General features: G+C 31.6%; 1 protein-coding gene across 1 annotated transcript in view; it reads left to right on the top strand.

Moving 5' to 3' along the window:
* LOC115887684 (acetylcholinesterase) overlaps nucleotides 1-25,526 on the top strand; it is a gene marked incomplete in the record, with an annotated part of 242,446 nt that overhangs the window by 167,544 nt on the left and 49,376 nt on the right. Inside the window, 1 exon segment of the mRNA XM_030907142.1 lies at nucleotides 9,322-9,474. Within this exon segment, the coding sequence (XP_030763002.1) occupies nucleotides 9,322-9,474 (153 nt within the window).

The following is a 25,526-nucleotide window of genomic DNA, read 5'->3' as shown; positions in this document are numbered from 1 at the left end:
CGATTAAGGGAAGAGTCGCTGCTATAATATTAATAATACTCTTAGGAAGGTGTAACAAGGTAATTAAAAACTTGTGCTTACCTTAAAATCTCTTTTAAACTACACACAAACAGAACATTTATATAGAGCTTCCGAATGATAAAATAATAATGGCTGCTAACACATACCACTCCTAGAAAGGAGAAAGAAGAGAGAACACATAAGATACACTTAGTCGGTGTATCTACGCTGAGGCTATCCGCGCGTGCGCACACCTTCATTTCATGCTAGAATGTAGACACAACAGTACACTATTACGAAGTGTCTATATAGAAATTTATACTATGTGTATACGTCACATTTTTAAAAGTTGTGTACTATAGGCACAACTATGATACGAAGTATCACACATACATATGACATATACATTGTATGTCTCATATACCGACGTCAGATTTCATCATTTTAATAATTATTTGTTACGTTACAAAAAACTCTTTAGAATCTTGAGTGCATACGGTATACAACTAGTAAACACTGTATCACACAATTCTATCAATATAAACCTGCGTGTATCTCATAAGTATATGTTAGAACTACATGAACACTTAGGTTCACTTTAACATATTTGGTTTCTCATGTGTCTCCCTTGTAGAAACGTAATTTCATTTGGACGTGCTGTATGGGGAGATTTTGTATGTTAGTATATAACATAAATTAGGATTGATTGACGTATTCAATTCTTTTCGGCCACTTCCTGTTTCACCGGAAATGACTACTACTAAAATCACAGCATATACAAACTTAGTTATGTTATGAAACTTATATTACGAATGAAGTTTAAAATAATTATCGAGTCTGGTGTTCTTACTGCTAGGATGGGTACGATGATAAGTGGAGCAGGTGAGACGCGAATACTTATAAAGACAAGCTGGAACTGAATAAGCTGTGCGTTAAAACTAATATTCCATAAGAGCTTGGTTTTACAGTTATTCGCTCTAAATTAGTAGCTGACAAACGATTTGTTTCATAGTTATATTGAGAGATATTTTTATTCAAACTTTTAGCTGCACAAAAGGAAATATTTTTTTAATAATAAATTAAAATCGGCATTTCTATTGCTTTTTGTAAAAACTAAAAAGGACAAGATTCCTTTTTTATTCTGATTTTTTTCATTATGTTTTCTTTTCAATAAAACCAATAAATCGCATAATAATCGTAGGTGTTCTAAATATTCTTTTATATATTCCAAAGCAAAGTAGACGGGTGTGTGATTGGACGTGTATTATGAAATGTATAGATAATTTTGAGCAAGAAAAACCAAGCCACGCTTTCCGACGATATAAAAGCATTCCAGCATAACGAAATAAAGAAAATATTGTTGTCCGGGGATTTGGGTGTATTATGAAGGCCCGCGTCGGATGGGATAAGGGCAACCCTAGTCATATATTCTGTATAGGGAGGCAGGAAAGGAAGGATGTCTGAAAACGGCCTTATCTATCTTTAAAAATCTTGTTTCGCTATGAGCGGTTTACAGATTTGAGGATAAATTGGATATTATAACATATAGATTTAATAAATATTTATAATATAAACTAATAGTTTATTTTTTATAAGTTCATATTTTCAAAATTGAACAGTGATCTAGTGTTTCTGAAATTCCCATTTCAATTTTTTTGAAAAGTTTTTTTGAATGTTAAAAAATATCATTCAAAAATGCGTTGGCATAAATATAAAGGTTGGTCTGAATTGTATTCCGGAAACTTTGGCAGCATATTCTGCAGATAAAAAAGTTCGTATAAATGTATGTCCTAAAATGGCTGAGTTTCGGAGATACATGGTGTAGAAATTTCATTTTTATTTCGATTTTTTTGAAATAATTTCTGAAGTAACGTAAATATTTGGATGAAAATTGGTATCTGGGAGTTTTTTGATGTGCGAAATTTTATTTTGATGTCAATATGACCATCTACATAATTTTTAATTGGTTTGGAGAGTAATACCTTTTTGTCCGTACCTGTATAAAACTACTGAGTGAAAAAATATACGTTTACGACATTTTTTCCGATTTTCGTAAAAATCACTACGAGCAACCGTTCTCAAGATATTTAGAATTCCGGCATATTTAAAATGAATTTGTCAATACATATCATTATTGACAAAAAATAAACAGATTGTGTAGATAGTTAAGTAAATTTGGGAACTTTTTATTTTTTTTTAAATTAATCATAAATTTTTCTTCGAAAAAATGATGATAAAACAGTTTCTGTTGAACTTTTAGCACAAAAGCATTTCTAATTTATGATTTCAGTCTAATAACTATTTATTTAACATGTTTAATTTATGTCAATGATGTCAGATGTTGATAATTTAGATTCCATATATCTCGAGAACCATTATTTGTAGCGATTTTTACCTAGAGATCGATCCTTTTTACGCAAAAAATGTCGTAAATGTATAATTTTTTACTCGTTAGCTTTATACAAGTACGCACAAAAAGTTATTAGTCTTCAAACCAGTAAAAAAAATATATAGGTGGCGCCCTCTACAAGTAGGAGTCATATTGACATCAAAATCAAATTGCTCATGTCAAAAAACGCCCAGATACCAATTTTCATCCAAATATTCACTTTATTTCAGAAATTATTTGAAAAAAATCGAAATAAAAATTAATCTTCTACACTCTGTATACCCGAAACTAAACATTTTAGGACATGCATTTATACGAAATTTTTTACTTATTTTTATATGCAGGATATGCTGCCAAAATTTCCGGAATACAGATCGGACCTACTAAATTGTCTTTAAAATCCTGAATAAGCTACTTTGGTAATCATAATGCCGGGGCTCCATTAGCCGACACGCCACGCCACGCGACGCCATGCTACCCCACGTCATGAAGATCTGTGCGTATGTTTTTTTCCATTCACCGATATGTTACGGCTTGTTCCCCGCTTGCCTTTCTAGTCCCGCATCTATCTATAGTCTGTCCAACGAGAAGATCTTTGACAGTGATAGATGTGTCTGTCATTTTAATTTCAAAGTAGTTTATTTTATTTTACAAAGAAATAAGTTGGTACAACTGGAACGCATAGCAGGAAATATTTAAAATTTGATTGACAAGATGACAAGTGATTAGTTCAAGATATTGCAAAAAATATGGGGTTTGCTTTGTTACCTTGTCAAGACATAAGCGAAACTTATAAATTGTTTCTTTTTTTCATTTAGGCCTTCGTTTTTCGTTAAATGAAAGTTATATTTAAAAAGTCTATTTTTAAACCAAATTGTCGCATGATTGAAATGAGTTATTCATGTTTTAAATTTTTTTTTCGGTCATAAGCGCTAATGGAAATGTTTTTTGTAAATAATTATAAAAATTACTCCCCTACGAAGACTTTATTTTGTACTGGATCAAAAAATAAGTATTTGTTTTCTCTATACGGTGGTATTAATATATCGATTTTTGATGATAGTGCCCTTTTTCCCGGTCTAATTTTGTACTACTTTTGGAATAAGGGTCCCCATATCACGTACTTGTACTTCCTTCCCTGAAAAATTCAGCTTGTGACACCGAAGTGGGATACATATATAAAAACTCAAAGGGTTTTTTTGTTACATCCATCCGCCGAAACCGCCTCACCAATCTTGATGATTCTTTTTTTAAATGAAAGGTATATGTGTCTAGATTTGTTATGAAGTATTATTATATCGTTTAATCGGTATTTCTTTATGTAAAACGAATAAATATTAAAACATACCTGAAAAACACCTACACAAAATACCTCCAGAAATCAATTATTTGTCATTGTCAATGGTGTGTCAGTTAGATTACAGAGATTATATATCAAGTTTTTAGATATTTTAGGGGTCAGTTCATACCACTAGCTTTAGATACATCAATATTAGCACAAAGGTTCGTTTACAGGACATTAATGATTAGTGAATTAGTTATGCAAAGCGATTTTAGAAAATTCATCCTCTTAGAGTGTAAAATTATGTCGAACGATTTGTTGTATGAAAATCATTTACTAGAAGAATGAAATTCTACAGAAAGAAGAATAAGAAGAGATTTTTGAAATTCATCAACCAAATGGGTAAAGTTAGTAAAACATTATATAAACCTTCGTGACCTCTGGATTATACACATAAAAATTTCAGGGATCATTTAAAAGACATGAGTTAATTATTTGGACATAGGAATTTATGAAATTCATACCCTTAGGGAGTAGAATAGGGAATGAAAGTTTGCTGTACGAAAATGCATTACTATAATATCTAGAAGTATAACATATTATACAAGGGTTTATTTAGTGACATCAATAATATGAACGAAATATTTCTTCTTCAAATCATCCTTCTAGGAATAAAAAATAACATAAAGAGAGTATTAGTGCTCTGGAAAAATAAAATAAAATCAGGGAAGTATATCAAGAAAAACGACAATTATATATCAAAGCTATTTATTTTAGTATACAGTTTATATGGGACCATAGGTAGGGTTCTATCCATAGAGGGTAAATGTCATTTTACTATTTATTATTTTCGAGATATTTTCTTTTTTGAGATTTTGCAAAATTTCGACTTTGGTTCGAGTTCTAAAATACCCTATATATAATTATTAAGACATAAAAAGCCGTCACAGAAGAGCGCCATAAACTTCGTTATTTAACATTCATCCATAACGTTCGTTATTTAAACATATGTATGTAATACACTCATATTAACACTAATCATATTTTTACGTTTTTATTTATCATTTTCAAGGCCCCCCCCGGTTGCATCTTTGTAAAGGACTGTGAATTTTTTTCCATTTAATTACATGTATTGCGTACACACTAGGCAACACGCCACGCCATCCGACGCCATAACACGCGTGATGAGCAATTCGTGTGTCCCAAATCTCACCGATATGTTACGGCGTGTTTCCCGCTTGCCTTTCTAGTCCCGCATCTATCTACTTTTGTAGTTGATGTAGAGATGTCCCAAAAATAAAATAAATCAATATTTTGAATCGATTCAACATCGGATATAACAAGATAGATCCAGAAAAAATCGGCAACAAAAGATTGATCTTATTAAAAATCTGGTATAATACTGGTATTATGATTATAATCTAATATCGGTATAGGTACCGATACTTCTAGTATTGTCGTAACCCTACTGATAACTTTTTTTAACTCTAATAAAAATTTCAGGCGTGTTAACACGTGTCACAAAATGTGTACACCCATTCCCACGTCGCAACACGTAGGATAGCGTGGCATGACGTGGCGTGGCGTCGGGTATTGGCTAATGGGGTCCCGGCTTAAGTTATCTTGTTAACTCTAATAATCTAGGAATGGTGTTAATTCCAAGAGATGAGTAATTACTAATAAACTAAAAAAAATAATAATTAAATATGATCCAAATATAGGATCTAAATTTTATTTAAAATAATTTTGTACCATCTAAAATTCATCCTTCACTGTCGACTGCAAAAACAACCTTTTCATTTCTAAATTTAATTCGGTTATTCAGACAATTCGAATTATGACATGCCCGTTTATTAAATTTCGAAAATGCGCCCGGTATTTTTTATTTCAAAGTACAATAGGAATTTGCGAATATTTGTTTTCGATTGCAATTTTATTAAAAATCTATTTATTACGGCGGCGATTTTCGATGCTGCTAAATTCTCCTCATGTTTTTCAATCATTTGATTTTATTATTTTTACAAAATATAAGGCAATTATATGCCAACAAAATTTATTCCGACATAATCAAATATATTTACTGTAAATACTGTAAAATAGATTTAATTTGATTATAATGGAATTTTATTAAAAATTAATACTTATTTATTTTCAACGGATTTATGAAATTATTATTTTGACTGAATACAAAATGGAAATAAAAGGCATAAAAAACTTTTTCTTTATATTTTAATAATTTAAATTTGTGTATTTGAGAAAATAAATTGTTATAATATACAGGTGGCAATTGGACAATGAAACAGCAAATGATCTAGCTAGAAAAGGAGCGAACACTCCACTGACTGGACCAGAACCGTTCTGTTTTCCAAACGGGAACCAACTGAAAGCCGAACTGAAGAATCTGGAAGACTCCATCCTTGACTTGGAGTGGGTGTCCTCCAACGGTCTAAGACACTCGAAAAAATTCCTCATAACTTACGACCGAGAAAAATCAAAGGTTTTCCTTGATTTAAGTAAAAACAATCTTCGGATTGTCACGGGGTTTCTAACAGGACACTGTCTCCTCAACGAACACCTCAGCAGGCTGAAGCTGAGAAACAACGGCGAATGCAGATTCTTTGGGGAAACACCAGAACACTTTATCACTGACTGCGCCGAGACGACGACCATTCGTGCCATGAACTTTGGTACGGCTGATGTCGAGGATGGAGAGCTGACCTCTATGGAGCCGTCTCAGATACTGGCTTTTGTTAAAGCCCTGAGACAGTATGATGAGTTATAACTCGGTATAACTCAAGAAAGGGGAACACACAATAGAGCTGTAAAGTCGCGGTTTGGTTTGGTTTGGTTTGGCTCCTTAATTAATAATAATTAACTCCTCTCTTAAACATTCTACATTCTACAATATACAGGGTGGCCCATTAGTGTGAGGAAGTCCAATATCGTCGTCGTTGTCGAAGATATTTTAAAAAGTTTTATACAGATGTTGCATGGTTTATAAAGGTGCATATCCTAAAAATATTTTGTTGTATACAGGGTATCACAAAATAAAGTTATGATAAAGTTTTAAGTTTTTTTAAATTGCACCACTCAATTTTCTTTAGATAATTGGATTCAGCATAAAATTCTGCATATAGTACACTATTTTTATTTGAAGCACTGTGCAGTGTTCTCTCTATTTCTTATTTACTAAAACTTTGGTTAAAAACCCTGTATCTGTCTGTTCTGGGCCTACGAATGGGCGAGCCTGCACCAGTTTTGGCGAGGGAATCAGCACGTTCATTTCCCTCTAGACCGACATGTCCCGGTATCCATATTAGCGACACTTTGTTCTTATCTTCTAATATATTGAGTAGTTTCTTACAATGAAGAATCGTCATAGACGTGCTTTTCGTTGCATCAAGTGCTTTCATCGCGGCTTGACTATTCGAAAATATGCTTATTGTTTTCCCGGTATATTGCTGTTCTACCAGCAGTTGCACACAGGTTAGAATTTTAGAATTTAGAATGAGTGGGAGGGGGGTTAATCACTTCGACCTTACAGATCCATTGTGTCCCCCTTTCTTGAATCATAACTCATCATACAGTCCCAGGGCTTTGACAAAAGCCAGTATCTGGGACGGTTTTATAGAGGGTAGTTCTTTATCTCCAATATCAGTCGTACCAAAATTCATGGCAGGAATGGTTGTCGTCTCGGCGCACTCAGTGATGAGGTGTACTGGTGTTTCCCCATCTTCCCCACAGAATCTGCATTCGCCGTTTCTTCTTAGTTTCAATCTACTGAGGTGTTCATTGAGGAGAGTGTCCTGTTAAAAACCCCGTGACAATCCGAAGATTGTTCTTACTTAAACCCAGGAAGATCTGTGATTTTTCTTGATCATAAGCCCTCAGAAACTTCTTCGAGTGTCTTAGACCATTGCAAGATTTCCATTCCAGGTTGCGGATGGAATCTTCCAAGTTCTTGAGTTCCGCCTTGAGTTGGTTACCACTTGGAAAGCAGAACGGTTCTGGTCCAGTTAGTGGAGTGTTCGCTCCTTTCCTAGCTAGATTATTTGCTTTTTCGTTGCCTTCTATCCCTTGGTGAGCAGGCAGCACACAGGTTTCAACAGCATATGGCTCAGCTTGGATATTTGTGATGTATTTTCCAAGAATATTCGTATAATTTAATAAAATTACTGTAAATCACTATAAATAATGAATTATTTGTAACTGAGCTGTAATTTCTGTATTATTAATCCGGTAAATGATGGAGATAAACAATTGTGATTGATTAAAGTTTTATAATATGAAACTTCTGTTAACAACATTCTGACATTATTGAATAATGACAAGACAAGTGACATCTGTCTAAAAAAGACAGCGACTTAGAGTGACAATTTGGTTAGGTAAAATTTAGAGTGATAATTTTGATTATGCGAAAGAAATACATATTCCTTAGATTACTGGTTGCCTTAACGATTAACATTAATTTAAAAATAAATTCCTGACATGAATAATGAACAAAACATTTAAACAAAAACAGACCACACAACACACAAAACAAATTGTTGGTTAGTAGCAGTTAGTAGTAGTCAGAGATATAAATGTAGAAAATTATCGTTTTTTTAATAAACACTAAAATGTCATTATAAAATTATAAAGCTAGAATAGTATATGGTTTTATATTAATTAATAAAAAGCATTCATAAAAATATATATATTCTTCAAATCCTTCACTTTAATAGCTGTTAGTAAGAAGTTTCACTTCAAATATGCGCACATAGTGCACTCACAATTTTTTTTATATGCAATATCGAAAACTAGCTTGTTTGTAACCCAAATACCGTTTAATCGAAAAAAGAGCATTAAGTTGGCTTGGAAATGCTGATCGATGACATTTACCATATAATTTTACATACTAGGATCATTACAGTTGGGGATTACAGTTGGGGATTGGAACCTTTGGTGTTACACAGCAAAATAAAACATTAAATCACCACAATACACCAAAACACGTTTACTTTTACACTGGACGCGCGTTTCGCTAACCATGTTAGCATCATCAGCAGATGATTAAAGGTCTGTTCCCAGAAGAATCCCTGATTAATCAGCACGTTTCTCATTGGTTAAAATGCGTAGAAACCTGATTGTTAGTCAGGTTTCTACGCATTTCAACCAATAAGAAACGCGCTGACTAGTCAGAGATTCTTCTGGGAACAGACCTTAAGATTGACTAGGATCGGCATTTCAGCCCTTGCGTACCGATTTCTTAGTAAAATGAGATATACTGAATAAAGACAGAAGAACAAGTATTTTCTCAAGCGCATGGAATCTAGCGTCATATTAAGTGGTTATGTAATAAATACTTCATATTTTTGCTCTCCCCGACTTACTAGATTGCCATAGCGATTCACTTCTATACATGTAGGTAAACGCCGACCCAAGGTTTCGCTTGCCAGACTGTCTTCAATTTCCAAGACAATTTTGATGTCTTTTTTTTTAAATCTAATTCGTAATACAAAAATTATAAGCCAAAACGAATAAATTAATGTGCTAAATGCTATAAAATGATAGACAATGTTCTACAGACAATTCGCGTGTTTTCTTAATTTATTTTTAACCTTAGCTATGAATAGTTCTATAGTTTCTAACATTTTTTTTTTATTTCCAGTATACAAACTGGGAACATGTAAATGATGGTTATCTCAATCAAAAAATGGTCGGAAATGTCGTCGGTGATTACTTCTTCATTTGTCCAATGAACGACTTTGCAGAATTGGCAGCCGAAAGAGGAATGAAAGTTTACTACTATTATTTCACGCACGTAAGTAATTTCTCTGCTATTAAATGTAATTAGCAAAGTTTACAACAAACAAAAAACCTGGTTTTTATTTCTTTTAATGTTCTGTTACTGAAGTTCTGTATTATACAAAAAAAACACAAGACATTCATTAATATTTCTACTCTAATGTCCATTAATTAACTGTTTAATAAGATGAATTGAAATTGAAGCCTCGTTTTTATAGGTCTGTGAGAACAACTTCTTGTTCCATTCCATATGATATAAACTAATGCCCACTTGTTATTTCATCTATCAGATTAATTAAGCTGATTCTAAAATTAGACGGATCAAGTTACTGTCCATAAATTACAGCACCAATTTTCTTTAAAAAAAATATTTAAATATGGTATAGTTAGGTTAGGATAGGTTATACTAGATTTTTTTCCTAGCACTATATTTCAATCTATTACTAAGTTTAATATAGGCCAAGACAATATATACAGATGATTTTACAATAGGATATGTACCTATGTGTCAAATGTGTAGTGGTTTCAAGGGTTATACTAAATTCAAAACCTAGACATTTTTAAAAAGGTTTAAACAAATATTGTTAACTTAAAAATTAACATGTATTCAGCCAGTTTGTACCAATATCTTCAAACTGAATCAAAATTATACTTAAATGCATAGTTTAATCGATGGACTAAATGTCAGAGTTTCCAAATGATGTTTTTATTACAATTACTGAACTATATAGCATTGAACTTCTGTTTTTGTTTCGTCAATTTTAATAATTGGCATTTAACTAGTGCCTAACTTATAGCATCGCAATTGAGGAAATAATGTATCTATATTTGTCCATAATTTTGATGCTAGTTAGTATCTAATAATACTTTATGTAAATTTCCGGTTTATGTTTAGTAAAGTTTTGCATATCTAATCAAATATGGTTTATATTTGTAGCCACTAACGCCTAATCATAGAAAGCACAAAACAGTAGAAGTCATCTATAAATCAATTTTTTACAATAACTTTGTGCATCGCGGGATTGATTGATTAATCGAAATATATACTTTTTTTAAAGTTTTTAAGCACCATACAAACAAAATAACGTTTAAAGCACCATACAAACAAAATAAAGGCATCAGAGATGGATTAGAAATAAAGATCGCTGTCATTTTGTATGTAAAATTATATAGGGACTGTTATGATCGTCATTTCCCAGCGAACTGGACGCTGTCTTTTTCGACAATACGGTATACTTACACTGTATATACTTACCCGGTGTATAAAATGTGGACAATGATTTTCCTAGATATTTTCATTTTTATGATTTTGCAGTCGTAGATTTTTATTATTTGGTAAAATCTAGGTGGCTGTGATTCGTTAATTTAACAAAAATTATTGGACGTAAAATAATATATTCAACGATAATAATAAGATACACATATAAAACATGTTTTAATTATTACAGAATTAAAACTAGATATAAACGTATATTCATGTGATGACAAAAATTAGCTAGATGAAAGTAAATGCTGAAAATGCTTCATTTCCTGTTCACTACATAATATGATTCATTTTTCAAAAGATCTCTTCATGTTAAGAGGCGTATGTGGAGTTCTACTTCCAAAAGCAACTACAATCATTTCTCTCATGTTGTCGACAATAGTTGGTCGAGTTTTTTAAACACTGTCTTTAACATATCTCCATAGAAATTGAAAAATTGAAGTTTAATTTTTTTTCTTCATTTTTAGGAAATGTTAAATATGTATATCAAAAAACCTTAAACGGCTCTAATTCAAAAAGGCAATAAATACTGTATAACTTAAGTTAATCTCTAAAATGCTAGTTTCAACCGGTCTTAAATGCTTACGTTATCGGCGTTAGCAAGGCAACCGCCATTAAGAAATCTGACTTTGACATAGTTAGGTATTTTGTTTTGGGGTCATTTGTTTCGGTCGCCGCCGCCTCCTCGCCGCGGCTTTTTGTTCGGCCGGGACTCCGTAAAATTAATGAAGGTGGTGCGTGACAAACGGCCAGTTAATTCCGGGCGTTTTGGCTCGGGAGTCGCCTATCAAAATATGTGTTCTTATCATAGAGGCCGACGCCGACGGCGAAACTAGTTCCTGCGAAACACCTTGGGCGTTTAAAATTACGGCTTGCCATGGAAAACAGACAGGCGACTATTTTAAATTATTTAATACACGATATAGTATCAAGCGAATCAGTTGGTGTTTCTTTTTCCTTGTAATCTGACATAAATCATGATGAATTTATGAATTACATATGTCTTGTTAAGAAAAAAATATTGATAGAAAACTTTAATTCAACATAGTCTCTGACCACTGAATGTGGTGTTGATTTGATCTAACATGACCTGTAATCTACAATTTTGACATTTCTTCTTTTACTGTTTAAACAGTCTAATTCCCAGCTTGTCACCTCGTTACCGCTTTATTATACAAGGTGTCCCAGAAATAAGTGCAAGTATTTTAATTGGTAGTATAGGCCCCAGAAACACGCCTATGAGGTTGTAGAAAAAAATTTTGGATTTTTTTTAGTTTTTAGTTAAAAAACATAATTTCTTGATAATATGGCAACATAGATAGTAGATTAAATTTACAAGAAAGAATATCCAGAAAAGATTCAGTGGTTCTCCAAATTTGAGCAAAAAATCTTTTTTTTTAATTCTCAAAGTAAAATAACTCCGTTATTTTGGACTTATTTGAAAAACAATAAAGAGAAAATATGTTTATTTTATCGAGATCTACCATCCCTTAAAATACTTGCACTTATTTCTGGGACACCCTGTATTTAGTGCATTCACGTCAATACAGGGTGGCGCCTCTCATACGACGCGACACAGAGGCTTCAAGGAGAACGACAGTTTGTATTGAAATAAAATTTTGTGAGCATATGTACAGGGTCGACCATTTTGGTTGTTTCTATAGGGTATCTAGGAAACCGTGCGAAATATTCAAATTTTGATACTGCAGTCTCGGGTTGTTTTTTTGAAAAAATTACAATGGCGCAAACGGATCGTGGCTATCTTGATCGGTTTCGAAGCTACAGGGGGATTCTCAAATTTTGTACTTTTTGAAGATGTTCGATAGTTTGTTTATTTCAGCAACCACGGAAAAATGAATTATACATTCTAAAGCCACTTTTCTGTGTAGAATGCAGTGGCGTATTCTATTTATTATAGAGATATATATATATATATGTAGTATATATTAATGAGATATTTTTTGAGATATTAACTATACTTATGTTTTTTTAAATAGTATATTTTTAAATTTTATGTATATTTTTAAATTTTCTTATTCAGCTTGGCATGTGCTTTTCGAAAATATATAACTCTCTATATTTATTTTCACTATTAACCTCAACATTTCAAATTTCTCTTAAAATATCCAATTAGTGGATAGTAGGCCGCGCCGAGGAACAAAGTAAACGGTTGTCATGGTGATCGGGACATACCTTTGATGGATGCGGAACATTTCCTTTCAACAGATTGAAGTGTGTGTGTATTTTAAATAATAAAAAATGAGTAAATTTGAAAATTTTGAGAAATATAATAATATGTTAGAATGTTATATTGAGTCTAACAAACATAAACAAATGGCAGCTGATTTATATTTTGAGCGGTATCCAGAGCGCGAGCAACCAAACCCAGCCATTTTTTAAAGGTTAGAAGATAGTTTAATCAATTTTGGATCTTTTCAAAAACCGCGTCCCAAAAAATTAACAGAAAGAAGATGAAGAAAATCAATATATTATTGTCCTCGGAGTTAAGTAAAATGAAACAATACCCAGCAAATAAAAAATAAGTGTGACAGAAACAAAAAAAACATATTTTAATATAAACACTAGAATTTACTTCAATCGGGCTTCTCAGTTAATATAAAAAAAATAAAAACACACAGACTACAGTAAATGTTCAGACTGCTGCCCATTATTATCTAGACAGAGTTGGTACCGTCTCCGCACGCCGCTAACAGAATTTCAATAGCTCTATTGTACTTGATGTTGTTGGGTCTAGTGTTACGGCTTCGAGGACATTAATATATTGATTCTATTCATCTTCTTTTTGATAATTTTTCAGACCCGGTTTTTGAAAAGATCCAAAATTGATTAAACTATCTTCTAACCTTTTAAAAATGGCTGGGTTTGGTTGCTCGCGCTCTGGATACCGCTCAAAACATAAATCAGCTGCCATTTGCTTATGTTTGTTAGACTCAATATAACATTCTAACATATTATATTTCTCAAAATTTTCAAATTTATTCATTTTTTTTTTATTTAAAATACACACACTTCAATCTGTTGAAATGAAATGTTCCGCATCCATCAAAGGTATGTTCCGATCACCATGACAACCGTTTACTTTGTTTCTCGGCGCGGCCTACTATCCACTAAGTGGATATTTTAAGAAAAATTTGAAATGTTGAGGTTAATAGTGAAAATAAATATAGATAGTTATATATTTTCGAAAAGCCCATGCCAAGCTGAACAAGAAAATTTAAAAATATACAGGGGGTTCTATTTAAAAAAACATAAGTATAGTTAATATCTGAAAAAATATTTTTTTCGAAAAAAGTCTGACTACGCCACTGCATTCTACACAGAAAAGTGCCTTTAGAACGTATAATTCATTTTTCCGTGGTTGCTGAAATAAACAAACTATCGAACATCTTCAAAAAGTACAAAATTTGAGAATCGCCCTGTAGCTTCGAAACCGATCAAGATAGCCACGATCCGTTTACGCCATTGTAATTTTTTCAAAAAAAGAACCCTAGACTGCGGTATCAAAATTTGAATAGTTCTCACGGTTTCCTAGATACCCTATAGAAACAACCAAAATAGTCCACCCTGTACATATGTCAATTTATAGCATTTTTTTAAATATAGAGAGATCTACAGGGCGTCCCCCAAAAAAGTTACATATGAAAGTTGTGTTTTTTTGTAACGAAACACCCTATATATTAATTGATGTTCGGATTCCAAGAGAAAAATAAAGGTGAGTTTTAGAAATTAACAGCAGACCTTATAAACAAAGGAAGGAAGACTGTGAAAACTGTAGTAGGTCATCTAACAGATCATTTCGAGCTCAATAGGCATTTAAACTAGTGGTATTGGCACTTAAATAATGTGAAGATACTGTCACAAATCAGGAGAAGAAACTGCGGAATACATTGCGTGGCAAATATACAAGGTTCAGTCCCCAAGTTATTAGACATTCTGAATAGGATACTCCTGAAGAATGTAAAAATCAGAAATCTAGAAATAAGAAGAAACATCTATCTATAAAGGATATCTAAAGGATAGTTGAATAGGCCAGTAACCATTAAAATCTAAACTATCTTTCTCTTTAGAACAGAGTAGCACATTACCATCTTCCTTGAGGAAAAGTAGAGCCTGCCTGAGCTAATGTATGGTCAATACTTGATCAATTACATATATTGGTTACTTGTCATCTTCAAGTAAAAACCTACGCCAACAGAAAAAAACATAAATAAAAAACATCAATTATATGCAGACCAATGTCAACTCTTGTAATCATTGTTTGCCTCATTTGTAAACATTCGGTTCATAATAATTTTGTTTATTCCAGATATAACTGCCAGATCATCATTTTTAGCTTATTCAACCATTTCCAATTATGGTGTGGTCTCCCTCACATATTTAGATACTCTCTTTGTAGTTGAGCCCATTTTTGTTTATTGTTGGCTATGAGAACCCAAGTTATCCCTGCTAATTTCCTAATATCATAATATCATGGCCCCATCTCAGGTTCGGTCTTCTTCTAGGTCTCTTAATTCCTTGTGGGTACCATGCTGTAATTTTTGTGTCCATCTGTTGTTCGTCCTTCTTGCCAGATGTCCTGAACATTTGCCATTTGAGGGATTTGTGTCGCTTTTGTCGTATCCACTCTATTCTTTTACGGTCTCTCTTGGGTATTCCCAGCATATTTCGTTCCATTGAGCGTTGTACGACCTGCAGTTTCCTTATGGTATCCGTTTCAAGTGTACAGATTTCGCATGCATAGGTCATCACTGGGAGTACACATTGGTCGAATGTTTTCTTCTTTAGAGAAAGTGGCATTCTTGATTTGAATATGATGCCAGATTTCACCCTATATTTACAATCTGGACAAAATTACCAAACAGCCTCTTAATACCTTCAAAATAAAACACTAATTCACCAGAATCAACCAAAACACTTTAGTTTTACATTGAAGCACTTAAGTTTTACAGCGTAAAAGTAAAGTGTTCTGGTGTGTTGTGTAGATAATAAAATATTATCATTTATGGACGATGTCTTTCATTAGAGAAATTTATTCGACCTTTCGACTTGTTTGTATCACTGGTCAAGTATCAAGTATAAACGACTAAAAATTATGTATGCTATATTTGTGTGGCGTACCGTGTTGTTTAATTTTTTTTTATCATTCTTTATTATACTTTTTTCGTAACATCTGTAGAATGCACATTGTCCAATATACCCTGTATATTTTACTAAATTTTCTATATTTTAGATTGTCTAAAGCAATGATCTATGCCGTACCAAAATCATTAAAAAGAAGTGAATGTTCAAAAAGCAAGAGATGCTTATTTAACGAGATTCAAAAATACGTTTTAATAACGCAAAATCCTTAAAGGAATTGGGAAAGGAAAAAGAATATTTAATGAATTTATGTAAATCTGAAGACTCTCGAATATTTTGCTTCAATATTTATACGTTTCTGCAGTTTATAAGTAAACATTCTGAATAAAGGCGTAGAATGGGGAAAGGGATTGATATAAATGTTTAATATTTATACGGAATTATAATACCTATTACGTCAATATATTTATGCTAAATGTTAGGTTGTAATAATAAAGAAAATTTGGTATAGGTAAAAGCACATTCTTTTAAATACATTTTCTTTTTCATTTACGAAATTAATTTGGAATCATGTCTTTTGAGCATTTTATTTTTTGTCTCATGTCAACACATGCCTAGGTTAATTTTTAAGAGCGAAATAATTTTGTCACCTACAATTTTCAATTTTTTCACTTATCATTAATTCTTGGTGCTATTTTTCAATATGACGAGGTGGCTGTGGTGACTATTGTCGTAATGTTATTATTACGCTGCGTTAGATATCCTGTACTAAATTAAAAAAAAAAAACGTTAAATAGTAACGATGCAGTCCTGGTTTTAATAAACATTAATAACGATAACAGAATTAATGATTTTAAAGAAAACATTTGTAATAATCAAAGTAAGTATACAAACAGAAAAAAAGCTTGTAAAATACCCTAATACTTTGTATTGCCTTCATTGGCTGCTATAACGGCCGTTCATGCTGTCAATGAGTCTGCATATATCATATTGCGTTACGTTTTCCCATTCTTCTTTAAGCGACCAAGGAAGTTCGTTTATTAAAGCTGGTGCCGCCCACGACGACCTCTAACCTTCTGACAAGTATTTCCCAAACGTGTTTTATAGGGTTCAGTTCATAGTAGTATATATTTCACAATAATCACCAAAGCCACCATGTCATATTGACAAATATCATCAAAGAGAAATAATAACTGAAAAAATTGCAAATTGTTGATGTCAAGTTTATTTCGTTCTTAAAAATTAACCAAGGCATGTATTGACATGATCCAAAAAACAAAATGCTTAGAGAACATGGTTCTGATCAAAAATAATGTTTTAGGAAAATTTACTCACAAAATTATTACACAGGTTGTGTTGTTAAAGTCAGGGTAAAAAACACCACATCGATTAACTCTGTATAATAAGCCAAATACTAAAATTTATAAAGAGAACTGAGTTTACGATTTAAAGTTTATATATTTATATACAGTTTGCCAAAAAAATCATGAAAATAAAAAAATAAAAATATAACAAAATATAACTTTAAAATTGAAGAGAAATTTTCCGTTCCTTTTTTTGTATCTGAGTGGATATTTTCAGAAAAGTATTTTAAAAAGGTTAAAACAAGACAATCCTAGAATTTATTATACCGGGTTCGTCTCAAAAGTGGCTCGCCCCCTGTAACTTTTTTATTTTTTCAGATCAAAAATCGTGATTTTGTATATTAATATATGACATAAATTAGGATTAATTGACGTATTCAATTGTTTTCGGTCACTGCCTGTTTCACAAGTGTGTGGTATCAAATTATTCGTAAAAAAATGATTTTTCCAAATATGCTAGTGAGACACCCTCGTTCCATTTGCAAGAAATTGAAATATGATTAAAAATACGATTTGGGCATCTTCTAACAGGCCAGGAAAAGACACTAGAAATCATTAGACAATCAAATTTATTTTTCCAAAGGCACCTTGATTAAAATTAGTGTTTAACAGAATACACTCTTGAAATTTGCAAAATCACTTTGTTTAAGCGAAAATGTCAAAAGTTGACATATGTCATTCTATTCAGAGCGCCACCTTTTATGTATGAAATAAAGTAAAAAAAATTGTCGAGGGTGCTACTTAAAAACTCAAAAGTTGTAGTCATTTCTGGTGAAACTGAAACAAAACAATTGAATAGTCAATCGAATCCTAATTTCTCTTATACAGGTGTAGCCAAAACAAATGCAGTGAACTAGTGATTCTTGTTCAAAATATAAAGGGTAGTTTGCTTCATAAACGTTGGGTTAAAAGTCAACCATTAGGGAGATATTGCGGTACAAAGATGGCGGAAAAATAATGTTTTTATTTTTTATCTTGAAAACGAAAAGAGATAGACTAATAAAATTTTATGGAAGCATTACTGTTATGAAAACACACTTTCTGGTAATTTTTTTACTTTTTTAAAATGAGCGGAAGGGGTTGAAATAAACTACCCCTATCATTCTTGTTAACGAAATTTAAAGAAACATCTTATCAATCACATGCAAAAAAATTAATTTGGATAGTTTAGTTTGTTTAGAAACTTTTTTATCTCTGGTATTTTTTTGATAAAACTCACCGATTTGAAATTAAAAAATAAAATGTAAAGCATTACATGTCAGGACAAAAAACATTTTCTGATAAAGAATCTAGTGGGCTGCTGTAATTTTTTTAGGAAAAAATCTAGTCGGCCGCTGTTACTTTTTAGGATGTTCCTAATATTATTTTATTTGACAATACTCTACTGCAATACGTTATTATCTAGATAATTATTATTATCGTTATCACTAGATTCTTAATCTAAAAATGTTTTTTGTCCTGACATGTAATGCTTTACATTTTATTTTTTAATTTCCAATCGGTGAGTTTTATCAAAAAAACACAAGAGGTAAAAAAGTTTCTAAACAAACTAAACTATCCAAATTAAAGCATTTGCATGTGTTTGATAAAATTTTTCTTTAAATTTCGTTAACAAGAATGATAAGGGTAGTTTATTTCAACCCCTTCCACTCATTTTAAAAAAGTAAAAAAATTACCTGAAAGTGTGTTTTCATAACAGTAATGCTTCCATAAAATTTCATTAGTCTATCTCTTTTCGTTTTCAAGATAAAAAATAAAAACATTATTTTTCCGCCATCTTTGTACCGCGATATTTCCCTAATGGTTGACTTTTGACCCAACGTTTATAAAGCAAACTACCCTTTATTTTGAACAAGGAATCACCCCTCTAAAAAGCCAGCGCATTTGTTTTTGAAACACCCTGTATACTAACAAAAACCAAATCTCTCGTTCTTTTTCCTGGAAAATAATAAAGTTATAGGGGGTGAGCCACTTTTGCGACGCGCACCGGTATAGACATCAAATATGCGGATTGATTATAGTGGAATCTCAATCTGTTCTTTTTTGTTATATTCAATTATCTACTAACGACAAACACGACCCCTTTGTTTGCTGCTTTAAACGACCTCTTTCCAGCATAAATAAACCTGTGATTTGTAGTAAAGAGATCGCCAAAGACTAACTACAAAAGGTCGGGCAGAAAGTAAAATTTCCTACATCATCAATAAACCTCGTAATAATGCAATAACACACACAAACACATCGACTTGCTCTCTAGCAAAACTGCTTTTGGTGGTTTTAGGGCAACGAACGAAACGAACCGAACCGTTCGAACATTTTATTATTCTGGCTTTCCATTATCCAGATCAATACACTCTTGCCGCTTTATGTATCCCTATCGATCATACACAAGATTTTATGAGGCGGGATGATGTATTAATACCTGTTCCCTGATCTAGGCCAATGTATCTTCCATCTTAAATGGATAGTTGTAATGGAATGAATTATTACCGTTTCCGAAATGATTTTGATGCTAAATATTTGTGTTTATTTTTCAATATTTTATTATTAAATAATTCAAAAAAGTATGCATTAAAAAGTATGCGGGTATAGCAATATGCCTAAAGTTGTTTCTGTTTTTGCTGATAATTTTCATCCCACTGCAATAGTACAGGGCGGGTCAAATTCGACGCGCTTTTAAATGGAAAACACCTTTTCTATAGGAGATAAGCGAAAACTAATATCAGTCTGGAGCTCAATTTTATGAAAAACATGATGGTGAAACCGCACATGAATATTCTGTTACCGTTTCGGAGTTACGGGGTGTTTTTCAAAATGTAACTTTTTGCTATGGAAAATTTTGTATTTCCATGAAAACATTTTCCAAAGCACCTTTTCGTAGAATTTAATGGTTTAAATATAATTTTTTTAAAATTAATAATTTAAGAGTTATCCACAGAAAAATTGATTTTTTATTTGGGACACCCTCTATATTTTTAATTAACTGAAAAGAATTTAAAATTACCTTTCCAAAAATATAGCACACTTAATATTTTGTTATAATCCCCTTCGAAATAAAGAATTTTTAAAAGTTTGCCGCTTTTAACTAGTAGGCTTTGGACCGCTTATTGATGATATGCCCTTAATGGAACTTGAAAACATATTTTTCCCGCAAGACGACGCACCGCCTCTGAAAGCTGAAGTTATCAGCAAATTTTTGCAGCCAATTTCAAGAATAATTGAATAGCTAACCAAGATCCCAGCTGTAGGCCGTTGGGGCCGCCTGATTTAGTGCCCACGGATCTAATCCTATGGATATATTCGCGGAAGAATAAAGGTTCCTTATTCCGTATAATCTAGACAATAATTAGAAATACTTAGCAGTTATGAGAGGGTATCTTTCACCCCCACTGTGTTAATGAATTCCGCGAGAAATGTCCAAAAACTGCCCCGTCTGTCCATAACAGAAGACGGTCGATATGTCGAACACCTGTAGCAAAATCTCATGTCTTAGTTTGCTATTTATTTTTATTGTTATTAGATATAGTTTAAATGTGTTGATGTTGGTTAAATATATTTTAAATTGTTATAAAATTCTGTATCTCCCATAGCAAATATTATTTTCGTTTTAATTGAGGCTCACAGCTAGAATTTTTTTGCATTACAGCCGGTGCCGTTCAAAGCAAAGACATCTAAATAAAAGGAGACGAAACAATTTACATTTTACCGCGATCACGAACCGTGTTGCACAAAAATCGATGATGCCAATTTTAAGTGACCGGTGGTAGATTTCGGCTGATTACGGTTTGAGTTCTAAATGCTATTGTCATTACAAGGTCATTAGACTAAATATTTGTGTAGATATATAATTTTAATTATAATACATTAATTATACTAGGATTATACCTTTTGAAATTATTATTAGTTTTCTAATTAAATTATATTAAAATTACGATTAAAATATATTAGGAAATTACTAAGACAATCCGGCATCGCTACGGATTAATTTTTACTACAATTGTCGGAATCTGTAGAAATTACGCTGACATTTGACGTATTCATTCAACTTTTGTCCAACGGAGCATTGTTGCGAGTTTTCTGCGACCGTTGGAAGTGTTTGTGGATTTCGGACAACTTTCGAATAATTATTAGTGTTTATTGCAAAGAAAACTATTTAAAGTAGTTTTTTAACTATCTACAATGGTTCGCCAGTGCATAGTTTGTGAAAGGTGGACTATTCTAACTCCTGATTGATATTTGGACGGTAAGTGTTATTACATTTTTTTACCTTTAGCAATGCCTTTACAGTAGCGTATCTAAGTACTTTTAGTTATAAGTAGATTATTACAAAAATACGTATATTTTCATATTTGCTGGCGTTTTTGATTGTGAAATTAGACTTATCTGTAGTATCGTATCACCGACTTATCCTCAGTTAGACCTCAGGCAAAACCTTGGCAAAACCGATCTACGTTTTAAGTCAATTATTTTAAGTATTTGTCCATTTCGCTGTTACAGTTGGTGGTAAAAAATGCTCAGGGGTAATACTGACTGTTCTCAACTTAACATTTAAAAACCTTTTTTATATTATATATCTAAGTACCAACTAACATTCGAAACCGCTATAAATATCTTAAAAATTGTGTATGTTATGGCTAATATCTGCTGAAATAAAACAGCTGTTGCTGTTATAGGTAGTTCATACCTGAAATTTGAACACGATTTGAACATCAAAATTATTCAGTTATATTCTATATTAACTATGTACCTATATATATGCTAAATTAGTATTACAAAGTTAGCTAATGTTCAGTTAAAGACATTTAATTTTTATAATTACTTCAGACTTTGGCTAGATAATTTCCACATTTCTCCCCCAATGTTGAAAGAAAACTGTTTTTGCAATCTAAATATTAATATTATTGAACTCTAGTTAACATTAGCAGGTTTTAGATATTAACCGTAACACATGATTGATCTATTATTTATTTATTATAAAAAATTCTATAAGTAATTATATAATAGGAAAGGTTTAGATATAGGTATTCAAAATTCAAATTAAAAAAGTTAATAAAATAAATAAAATTATAATGATGCTTCAGTACTTAAAAAATATGCACTGTTTTGAATAATAATGATAAGCCTTACTTATGATAATTCTTTACTCTTTCATTTATGATATTTTTTTTTTTAGTTTTGGAACCCTTTACACTTTTACCCACACTTACCTATACACCCATACACACGCACACAATTCACAGACGAGTACATAGCTGGTGTTTTAAATAGAGGAAAATAAACCTTGGAAAATTTTTCCTTTAGGTTAATTTTTCCTTTTTTTTACCGCATATTTTTATTATTTTACATATATTATTAAATAGATTTATAATACTTAATATGTATGTGTTGCATATGTAACCAATAGTACTTTTGTAGCGTTCCTATAATTACTGAGCTTAGACAATGATCGATTTCACTCTTGAATTTGAAAAATCAAACTAATGTGTGTCCAAATTTGTTCTGATGATTTTGATAAGAGCAATATTATGATCGCCGAATTAACTGATCGAAGGCAAATAAGACCAAATTCTGAGCCTCAAATAGATAGTACCATTTTTGCTGGGGCTTTATCATACAGGTAAAAAGCAGTCAAATACATTTTAACAGTTAATAAATAAGTATTGTACTAATATTAGTATTTACTCTAGGTTTTCTTCTAGTTTGTACCGCCACCCAAAAAATGTTTTAGGTAAATGAACCTCCAGACCAGCTGAGGGACTAGAGAAGGTCCCTACCTAGTCCCGCGATTGGCAGTTTGGCTGGCCCCTCAAATTTGTAAGAACATTGATACATTTTATACATGTATTTTAATATTGATAATTAATTAAAATTCACAGGATTTTGCCTAAAATCATACAAGATAAACTAGCCCTTCTCAAGAAGCCCTTCCCTCAAAACAACAGAAACGGCATTGGAAAAAGAAGTTGGAATTAACCAGTATGTGCTCTTTGTAAGTGTATTCTGGATGTTTGACTGACAAGGCTTAAAAGCTCTTGTATTTTTAACAGAATGGGAATATAGCTGTATTCATAACAAAGTAATATATATAATATAATAATAATATAAAATGCTAATGTTTATCTGTGTCGTCTCTACTGAAGTAACGACTTGCTCTAGAAAGTTGCTTTTTTTACTAAAAGATAGCTAATTGGCTCATCGCCGGATTTTTTATTTTTCATTTAATTAAAAAAAATAATAAGTATTTTTTTTTCCTGATGTCGTGGCGGATGCGCCAGGCTTCAACTAGTATGTAATATATTTTAAATGAAATACTCTCATTATAACTATTATTGTCAAGTAGTGTACTGTGGCTTATTGAATACAGGTGTACACCCTCTTATGAAGTATTCACTTTTTAACATACAGGGTGTCAGAATAGTAAGTTATTTATTATTTTGACATATCCAGGTATTTCTTAAAAAAAATAGAGACGCGAAATTTCGTAGACACAATTTTTGCGGTAAAAAATCTAAATACATTCTTAATCATACTTTTGACGTAACTATAGTAGACGGGATACTTTGACACATTGAGCTTTTTCAAAATAACATTTTTTCTGCTTTTGTTTGCCATCTTAATTATTTAAAAATTGACATCTCTATCTTTCTCGCAGAAAAGGGGACACTTTGTTTATGTCATTAGCAGTAATAGATTTCAAGGAAGCTGTTATAATATCTAATAGAACAATATAACGTAATATAACATTACTAATATCACTTTGTATCTTATTAATTAAGCACTTTATGGGTTTACTTCCCTATCTTAATTTTTATAAAAATACGAGACTTTATCGGTCGAATATCCAGAAACCCTGTATAATTAACATAGCTATCTTTTATTTTATATGTTTTGTCAAGGATATGTTATTTGGAATTATTTTCCACATTATAAGATCATAAACTACATAATTTTTGCCATAGTGTTGGTTTTTGTTTACATATATTTTCTATGAGTGAGCTTTTGTTTTGCACTAGAAAACATTCTCGCTTAATGATAAATTTAATACTATAGAAGGAAATTATTAGTATTTAGGAAAAAATTAAAAACGAAAATAGGTTTTATTGAAAAATTAATTATTAATGTTTTTTTGTTTGTTTACAGCATAGTAAGACAATCCTCATCTTCTGATCTCTCAATAGTTGGATATTTATTATCTCAAGAAAGTCGTCAAAGTATCAGAAAAAGGTAAAAATTACCTCTACATTATATACAAGGTGGTGCCTCTCCTACGACGCGGAGGCTCCAAAGAGAACGGTGGTTTTTATCGTTAATGTAATTTTGGGAGCATATGTAGGATAATGGAAAGCATTTTATAGAAATATCAAGAGTTCTGCGGGGTGTCCCCAAAAAAAGTTATGCATCAAAGTTTTTTTTTGTAATGGAACACCTATATATTAATTGATTTTCGGATTCTAGGAAAGAAATAAAGGTGAGTTTCATTAAAGAAGCATATGTCTAAAATGTAAGGCTTGTCATATTTCACATTTGGTGAAAATAATGAATAAACTTTAAATTTCAATAACAGCTACCTAGATGGAAATTTACTCATTGTATATTTAACCAAATTAAAATTTGACCTTAAGCATTCTATTAATTGATGAATGCACACTGCAATTAAAAGATCGGAATAGTATTCTGGGTGTTCAAATAAAAGGGAACTTGCTGTGTTCATTTCAAATAAAAGGGAATAAAATTACATTTTAGTCCAATAATGAAATTCACCTTTATTTTTCTCATAGAATCCGAAAATCAAATAATATATAAGGTGTCCCATTCCAAAAAACAAAACTTTGTTGTGTAACTTTTTTGGCGACACCCTGTAGAACTCCATATTTTAAAAAAACACATATTTTATCACATTTATATGTTTAAATGCTCTAAATTAACCTACATATACTCCCAAAATTTAATTTCAATACAAACTCTTTCTCCTTGGTAGCATTTAAGAGGCGCCACCCTGTATCTTAAGTAAAATTGTGCATAAGTTATTTTAATTTCAGAAAGAAGTATGTTAATGAGGCATTATAATGATATTATGTAGAAATTTAAGTCTTGTAAAAATTTGGAAACAAAGAAAATGAAAAATACATACTTTACAAATAGGTCTTAGAAGATTGAAAAATAAAATAATATATATGCATCAGTTAATTGATTACTTAAAAGAAAAATCTTTGATAAGTGAATCAACTGAATTGACCATTCAGGTATGAATATAGGTATGCAGGGTGACATTTTAAAAACATAATGGTTATAAGTCAAAGGTTATATGTGAGGATCCAAAAAAATATAAAAATCAAGTAA

The sequence above is a fragment of the Sitophilus oryzae genome, unplaced genomic scaffold, assembly GCF_002938485.1.
Source record: "Sitophilus oryzae breed Bouriz unplaced genomic scaffold, Soryzae_2.0 scaffold_60_pilon_pilon, whole genome shotgun sequence".
NCBI lineage: Eukaryota > Metazoa > Arthropoda > Insecta > Coleoptera > Curculionidae > Sitophilus > Sitophilus oryzae.
This window is presented reverse-complemented; position numbering and strand designations above follow the sequence as displayed.